The following is a 7,500-nucleotide window of genomic DNA, read 5'->3' as shown; positions in this document are numbered from 1 at the left end:
CAGGAGAAGTAAAGGGGTCAGGCGGTCAGGCCAAGGGGGCTAAAGCGAGAGCCGGTCGACAAAAAAAAAAAAATCCGGCATATATATATATATATATATTATATATATATATATATATATAAAATATATATATTATATATATATATATATATAATATTATGTATATATTATATATATTGAAAGGGAATTTTTTTAAACGCCCACGAATCCCCCAGGGGGGAGTGAGCAAAAAACTTCGCTATCATTACCAAGTATAGTAGATGGTTGTCTTGGGCTAGGAAGATCCTAGTTGCACACTATTTTTTAGGGGGTCGGTGGCATGGTTGGTTTAGCACTGGTCCACCGGTTTCTCCCCGGAGGCCTGGGTTCGAATCCTCGTCGGGAGGGTTTTATTTATCGATATAAATGCGGGATTTCTTATTCCATCTTTCTTTATATACCTCAATACAAACTGACTTAGATTTAAAATTTCTAAATCAATTTCCACCGATGCTCACGGGGGTGAGCATGAAAATTCGCTACATTACTCCAAAAATGGAGATAGGTAATGTCTTGGAGCTAGTTAGATCCTAGTTTGCACCTCCTTTTTTTTGTGGGTCGGTGGCATGGTTGGTTTAGCAAAAGGCCCCTGGGTTTCAACCCCAAGACCAAGGTTCGAGTCCTGGTCTGGGAGGTTTTATTTATGGTGTATATATAAAATAATATAATTTTATATATATTTATAATATTTATATATATATATAATAATATAAAATATATACTTGGCATTCTTTTTTTTTTTTAGCCGAACCCCCTCTCGCTTTCCCCATCCTTGACTGGGCCCTTTATTGCCCACTTTTTCCTAACCCCCTGACCCCCTTTACTTCTCCCGAACTGCCTTTTTCGATTTTCCTGTTTTCCTCTTCTTCTTTCGATTGGAACATTATTACTTTCCCCTTTTTATTGGATATATTATTTTTCAATATCAAATTTTTGACCATTATCACCAAAATTTTGCACATTTGACCGTTTTTCATTTTTATTATTTTTTCCTTTCATTATCTCATTTTCCCTTACATTAAAAAGTAATAATTTTCTTTATTTTTAATAGCACATCATTATCATTGTTTTAATTTTGTTGTCATCACCATTAGTTTAAACCGTGGAAAGGGGGGGAAAAAGATAATATACTCTATAATTTTTTCGTTTTTTACACACGGGCCTTTTCAAAGTTGGATGAAATCACATGACTCGACCCTGTCGTCTTCCCGCCGCTCGTCGCTGTCGTCTTCTTGTGTCGACTCGTCGCTGTCGCCTTCTTGTGACGGCTCGTCGCTCTGTTTTTTTTTTGTGTCGACTCGTTCCTGTCGTCTTCTTGTGACGACTCGTCCCCGTCGTCTTCTTGTGACGGCTCATCCTGTCGCTAGCCCTTAACTTGGGGTCCCTGTCTACCATTCCCCCCTTCCCTTCCCTCCTGCCGCGGACTGCACCCGGGTCGTCTTTTCTGGTGCTTTCCCCCAGCCTTGCCTCTTTTCTGCCAGCTGCTTGCTAGGCTTGTCTCTCCCCGCCCCCGCTCCCCTAGCCCCCTCCTGGGAGCCGGCGGGTCTCATCGTGGCAGCTGCTCCCCAGGCCTGCTCTTTCCTGCTTGAGGCCGAGGATTGAAGTTTTTGTTTTTTTTTTGTTCTTTTCTCCCGAACTGCCACTGAAATGTCAGGAAAGAAAGTTACTTGTACTACTTCTCATGCTTATCATCATCGTTCCCCTTTTCCCCCCTCCACTCAAAGGCTGGCCGGGGCCCAGCCCCGAGGCTACATGAAGTCCTCCTACTTGCAGGGGAAAACCCGACAAGATCCTTCCCTGATTCCCCCTTGTGCTATGAAAACGTGTCTGCGTGTGTATGGGTGTAGGTATACAATTACATTATGTCAAATTCCCTCCTCTTACCTACACATTCTGTCACAAACAGAAACGTGTACGCAAACATGAAGGGAAAACACCACAAAAAAATAATGAACGAAATCGTAACGTTTTCGAAAAACGCCAGAGTTCCTGATTAGGATCTCTGGACTAGTCGAAATGATACATTTAGTTTAAATTTTTTTATTGTAGTTTTTTTCCTTTTTCACATTATTCCACATTTTTTTTAAGCCCATATTTCTGTCCCGGAAGTGTGACCACTTACAGTCTTCCGCTTTAATACGCTTCTTTCCTCTTCGGTTGCGAGTCCATTTCTCTTTCCTCTTCTTGATCTCTGATTTTTTTTTCTGGAAACAATATCAATTTTTAGGTTATTTTCCATTTTTGGCATTATCAGACTTAACATTAGTCTCTCAAACGCGTGTGTGCGAAGGACTTGCTCGCCCCTACCTTGAGGGCCTCGATCCTCTTGTCTCGTCGCCTGAGCTCGCTCTCATGCCCCCCTCTTTTGTTCGGCAGCCTCTTTCCCTTTCCCCCTTTTTCCCCCTCTTCTCCCCTTTTGAAAATTTTTCACCCTTTCATTGTGCTCTGCCTAAAACCCCCGTTTTTTTTTTTGAAACTGATCTCGAAAGACGGGGTGTTTGTTGACGATATTTTATCTATTCGTATTTTTTTCGTGCGCCCATACAAAAGGTTTCCTTGGTTTCCAAACGAAACTTACCTCGGGGCCGTTGAGCTCGCTCCCTTCCCTTCTCTCGGGGTCTGCCTCGTCAGCGCTCGATTCTAGCGCCCTTCTTTTTCCCCCGGGGACTGTAGCAAAACAAAAGGCTAACTGTCATCTTTCATCTATGTTCCCCTCTTTATCCTCTCTCTCTCTCTATCTCTTTATCTATCTATTCATTTATCCACCTTTAAGTGTATACATGTATCTATCACACCTCCCTCTCTGGTTTTCTTCCCCTACCTCATTTTTACTCTGTTTATCTATCTCCCTCTGTCTCTCTCTATTCACCTCTATATTAACACATCTTTCTTTCTCTTTCTATATCCCACTCTCTCTCTCTCTCTGCTTCTATCTCTTTCTATCTATCACCTTCTCTGTATCTTTCTCTTCCTTCCTCCCTCACTCAATCTTTTTATTTATCCCTTTCTGTCTGCCACTGCCTTGCGCTCTCGAGTGTTTTCTCGTGTTTTTTTCACTTCGGCTATTCTGTTCATTTACAATACACGAACCTACACTCGCGCTACATATGTCTATACAGTACCAACTTAACAATATACAGACATGCATCTATTAACATATCCACATGCATGTAACGAAATATGACTAGAAGTCTGTATTTGATCACACAGTCGACAACTCACCTGTAAAGTTGCACTGCGTTCCTGAAGATCTGTGATTTGCTCGTTGAGACCTTCCGTCTCTGCTTCATGGTCCCTCGCCTCACTCTCACACCTTCGCTGATGCAATTGCGCTTGATTCACTTGCTCCTGAAGCGGTGAATGTTGGTTAGGATGTTGCGAACAGAATCTAACACTTGATTTGCATCTGCTTGGTGTCTTGTCGCTTCCTTAAACTTTCAGGAATTTAAGTTTCATTAGAGAAAAAAGAAGTATAAAATGTTCCTACGGTCGGTCGATCACTCTCCTATTTTTTCACTCGTTTGATTCTACCACCGCTGACACAGACATGCACACGCATGAAAGAAATATGCATGTTATTCCTTCATGGCAATAGAGATACGGCAAGAAATATGGATAAATTTCTTCCACGCTGTCTAAGATATGCCGGTTTTTCTTCTCCTTTCTCTTCTCTCCTCCCCACCTAACTTCTGAACAAACTGTTAACTTTCTTCCTTCCTCTCTCCCCCCTCTCCCTCCTCCACTCCTCCTTCTCCGTCTTTCTTTATTACTCTTTTCTCTCTCCTACTCCTCTTTGTCTCTCTCACTCTTCCTTTTCCCTCTCTTCATCTCCCTTCCATACCTTTAGCTCTTTGATCTCGTCTTTTTGTCTTCCAATCTCTAGCATCAGGGCTCTGTTCTCCCTCTTCAGGTCGGCTGCCTCGTCCTCCTTGGTGTTGAAGGCTATGTTCGAGTCCCGCAGTTGGTCCTCGTACTCGGTCTGCGGAGGAGAACGACGCGCGTCAGGAATGCTTCTCTATAGCCCAGGGGAATCAGATACCCGAGAACAACAACCTTCTCTCTTTGTGTACGTACCTTTACCTGTTTGATTTCTGTCTTCGCCTTCTCCTGCTGCTCCTCCAGTTTGTCCCTGCAAGGGAAAACAGTCTCAGGAAAGTGTCTTCTCATATCTTTCTCGTTACCTCCTCACGCCTATGCTCTCTGTGGCTTCCCTACTATCATCTTTCTCTCTTTTCTTCTCTCCTCTCCCTTCTTCATTCTCTTCTTCTCGTCCCTCTCCCGTGGTCTCCTTATACGCACCTGCATTAATTTGATTTTTCCCTTTTTCCTTTTTCCTGAAGGTCCCTTCTTCCAACTTTTCGAATTTTCCTTCTGCAGGTTGGCTGCCTCCGCCTCCTTCGAGTCGTACTTCTTCTTCATCTCTTTCTGTTGCTCCTCGAGTTTGTCCTGCAAGGGAAAACAGTCTCAGAAGAGTGTCTTCTCATATCTTTCTTACTTAACCCTCCCCACTTCCCATGTTCCTCCTGTGGTTTCCCTGCTATCACTTTTCTCTTTTTCTTCTCTCCTCTCCCTTCTTTTTCATTCTGATCTCTCCCTCTCTGTGTCTTTTACACACACCTGCTCTAATTTGTTTTCCTTCTCCTTTTCCTGAAGATCCTTCTTGATCTTTCCGATTTCCTTCTGCAGGTTGGCTGCCTCCGCCTCCTTCGAGTCATACTTTTTTTTTTTTCTGCATCTCCTTCAACTTCTCGAGTTTATCCTGCAAAAGAAAACAGGAATGTCTTCTATTTTTGTACTCGGCTTCCTAATATCACAGTTACCTTTCTCTTTTCTTATCTCCTCTCCCTCCATTCTTCATTCTCTTCACCCCTCCCTGTGTCTTTTATACGCACCAGCTTTAATTTGATTTCTTTTTCCTTTTTTCCTGAAGGTCCTTCTCTTTCAACTCGCCGTTTTCCCTTCTGCAGGTTGGTTGCCTCCGCCTCCTTCGAGTCATACTTTTTTCGTCATTTCCTTCTGCTGCTTGCTCCTCGAGTTTGATCTGCAAGGGAAAACGGTCCTCAGTAATGCGTCGAGGGAACCTGCTTTGGCGCGCCGAAGCGGAAGCGGAACCCAGATGATCATCGGCTCATTATAAGACTCGGTGAATAAAGCGGGAATTGAAGTCGAGAAGCAGATCAGAGCGATCATCTCTCAAGGTTCATCTTACTCTACACAACATGAATTTCAGTTTTTTTTCCATTCTTGCACTTTCTTCTAGTGCTTCCGCATCTGCACCAACATAACTGGAAACTTTGGGGAAAATAAGAACTAACCCTGCATTTCTCCCTCCTTTTTTTCCCTTCTCGGCCCCGCGATGCAGCACATTTCCTCCGCCTGAAAAGTATGTCGGTTTAGTTGGTCCTAAATTTAAATGCATATAATTTTTTTATTTCTTCGACTAATAAACAATAAGTAAGTGTAGCCAACGACCATGGTGCCCAACCTTGGTCCATATAAAGTCAGATTGCCGGCTGTCATTACCATGGAGAAGAGTTCATCAGCGGAAGGTTTCCCCAACAGGTCCTGAGGGGTCTTCCCGCCCTTATTCTTCTTGCTGGTGGACGCCCCGAGGCCAGTTCAGGGACGCCCCACCGCGAGAAAGCCGTCCGTTTGAAGCTGCGTCGTGGAGAGGCGTGTTGCCCGCATCGTCGACGGGGTCCACGTCGGCCCCGCTCGCCTGCAAGAGATTCCAGCGCCCCCCAGTGCCCCTGCTTGGCTGCAACGTGCATCGCCGTTCTGCCTGAAAGTCGTCTGAGTTCAGGAGGCGTTCAGTGCCTTCGCTACACATTAGCAAAAACTAGAATAATGGTGAGATATGAATAAAACCAAAATGTACTAGTAATAATGATGAATGCAAATGCACAGGGAAAAATCATTGAAACGAAATGTACTAGTAATAATGATGAATGCAAATGCACAGGGAAAATTCATTGAAACGAAATGTGCACTTACTTAAATGTGAAGACGGAACTATATGACAGCTGGAACAATTGCTATTGACATCAATATTAAGAAAAACTTTGATGGTAATCACATACATGATGATAATAATGTTATTCATTCCTTAAAACAATAACGATCATATGATAAAGATAAACACATTGATAATCAGTAAGTAAGAACAAGAATAAGTTAAAGTATAAGAAAAACAATGAGAACTGGACATTTTGCAAGAAATTGGAGATCTGAATGCTTCTTGTCAACGAGTGAGTGAAATGATCAAAAGAATGATTGAGCGAAATACAAAGAAAAAAGAGGAGGAAGTGCACATACGCAAGAGACAGGTGGTTTGATGAGAAATGCGAAGAATTTGATAATCAATAATAATAATGATTTAATAATCAAACAATCTCATTTAATCATCTAATGATCTAATAATCTCATTTAATAATTCAAATATCAAATTTAATAATGTAATAATACGAATTTAACAATAATAATTAAAAAAAAAAACAAGAGTTGATCTTTCGGAGGAATGCACAGCACATGCACGACAAAGTGAAAATTATATCAAAGCCCAAAATTCGCAACTTAGGAATCGAAATAAATGATGATATTATAATGACGAATAAAGGGGAAGTTCTGAATAGTGGAGAAGAATACTCGGCGTGTTATATGGTGAGGATGAGAGAGGGGCGCAACCTGAAATATGTAAAGACATGGGCGGACTACCGATCATACACACTGAAAGCAAACTTGGTGTTCAAAGCATGACACGAGGTAAAGGTACTGGCAGAAAGATTGAGATTGCTTCGCTGACCATACGAAGGCCTCTGGTGAAGTAAGGCAAGATAATCAGGCGCAGATATCAGGCAGTGTGGGTGTTGAGGCAAAGACTGACGCAGTATGTGTACCGGAGGTAACAAGCAGCAAGTACAACAGACAATAGATTTAGTAAATATGTTGATGTCCAACGATTGGTTTCTCTCCCTCCCTACTTCCCTCCCTCCTCTCTCCTCCTCGTCCCCCCTTCTCCCCTCTCCTCCTCTCGCTCTCCCATCCTCTCACTCCTTCCTCTCTCTCTCCTTCTCCTTTATCCCTCTCTCCCTCTCCCTCCTCTTCTCTCCGACAAGGTCCGAATTAACTATCGACGGGTAAAGGAAAGCCCCCCCCGTTCATCCACCTCGCTTTTCCCGCCGTATGTGACTCCCTAACTTTGGCCAATTCGTCTTCGTCCCCACCCGATCGTTCCAAAGATTTCATAATCCACTTTGGCTCAATCTTGTCTCCTCCCCTCTACTCATTCGGGTTCTGTACCCTATTGTATCCCTTCTAGGATCTGGGCGCTTCGTTCGCCCTCCCCTCTCTCCCCACTCGAGGACCACCACAATTTACGTTCTCACACGCAAAAGATAACGAAACGGTCTTCCCATTTGCGCCGAAAATCCATGTTCCATTTAGCCTATTAAATGTCCCTTT

The 7,500-nt window shown here is 43.1% G+C and overlaps 1 protein-coding gene and 2 long non-coding RNA genes across 7 annotated transcripts in view; 1 reads left to right on the top strand and 2 right to left on the bottom strand.

Annotated features, from left to right (window-relative positions):
- The window catches only part of LOC119568766, a 10,935-nt gene extending 6,177 nt beyond the window's left edge, over positions 1 to 4,758 (top strand). Inside the window, exon 4 of one of the 3 annotated variants that reach the window (XR_005228156.1) lies at positions 4,726 to 4,758. This is a non-coding gene — a long non-coding RNA (uncharacterized LOC119568766). Of the gene's footprint in view, positions 1 to 3,949; positions 4,084 to 4,416; positions 4,478 to 4,725 lie in introns of those variants that run through there. The other 2 variants (XR_005228155.1, XR_005228154.1) reach the window with 2 other exon arrangements.
- The window catches only part of LOC119568765 (nuclear mitotic apparatus protein 1-like), an 18,492-nt gene continuing 13,927 nt past the window's right edge, over positions 2,936 to 7,500 (bottom strand). Inside the window, exons 1-3 of one of the 3 annotated variants that reach the window (XM_037917214.1) lie at positions 4,339 to 4,356; positions 3,881 to 4,018; positions 2,941 to 3,387 (exon numbers count right to left, since the gene is read on the bottom strand). In XM_037917214.1, coding sequence (XP_037773142.1) covers positions 3,166 to 3,387; positions 3,881 to 4,018; positions 4,339 to 4,344 — 366 coding nt within the window. In that variant the 5' untranslated portion in view covers positions 4,345 to 4,356 and the 3' untranslated portion in view covers positions 2,941 to 3,165. Of the gene's footprint in view, positions 3,388 to 3,880; positions 4,019 to 4,113; positions 4,249 to 4,338; positions 4,357 to 7,500 lie in introns of those variants that run through there. The other 2 variants (XM_037917211.1, XM_037917212.1) reach the window with 2 other exon arrangements.
- LOC119568769 lies at positions 4,423 to 4,788 on the bottom strand. The gene is made up of 2 exons (XR_005228159.1): positions 4,657 to 4,788; positions 4,423 to 4,485 (listed from the first exon to the last, which is right to left on the bottom strand). It is a non-coding gene; the product is annotated as an uncharacterized LOC119568769 (long non-coding RNA).

Source organism: Penaeus monodon, unplaced genomic scaffold, assembly GCF_015228065.2.
Source record: "Penaeus monodon isolate SGIC_2016 unplaced genomic scaffold, NSTDA_Pmon_1 PmonScaffold_1073, whole genome shotgun sequence".
Classification (NCBI taxonomy): domain Eukaryota; kingdom Metazoa; phylum Arthropoda; class Malacostraca; order Decapoda; family Penaeidae; genus Penaeus; species Penaeus monodon.
The sequence above is the reverse complement of the archived record's forward strand: the minus strand, read 5'-3'. Positions and strand labels throughout refer to the sequence as shown.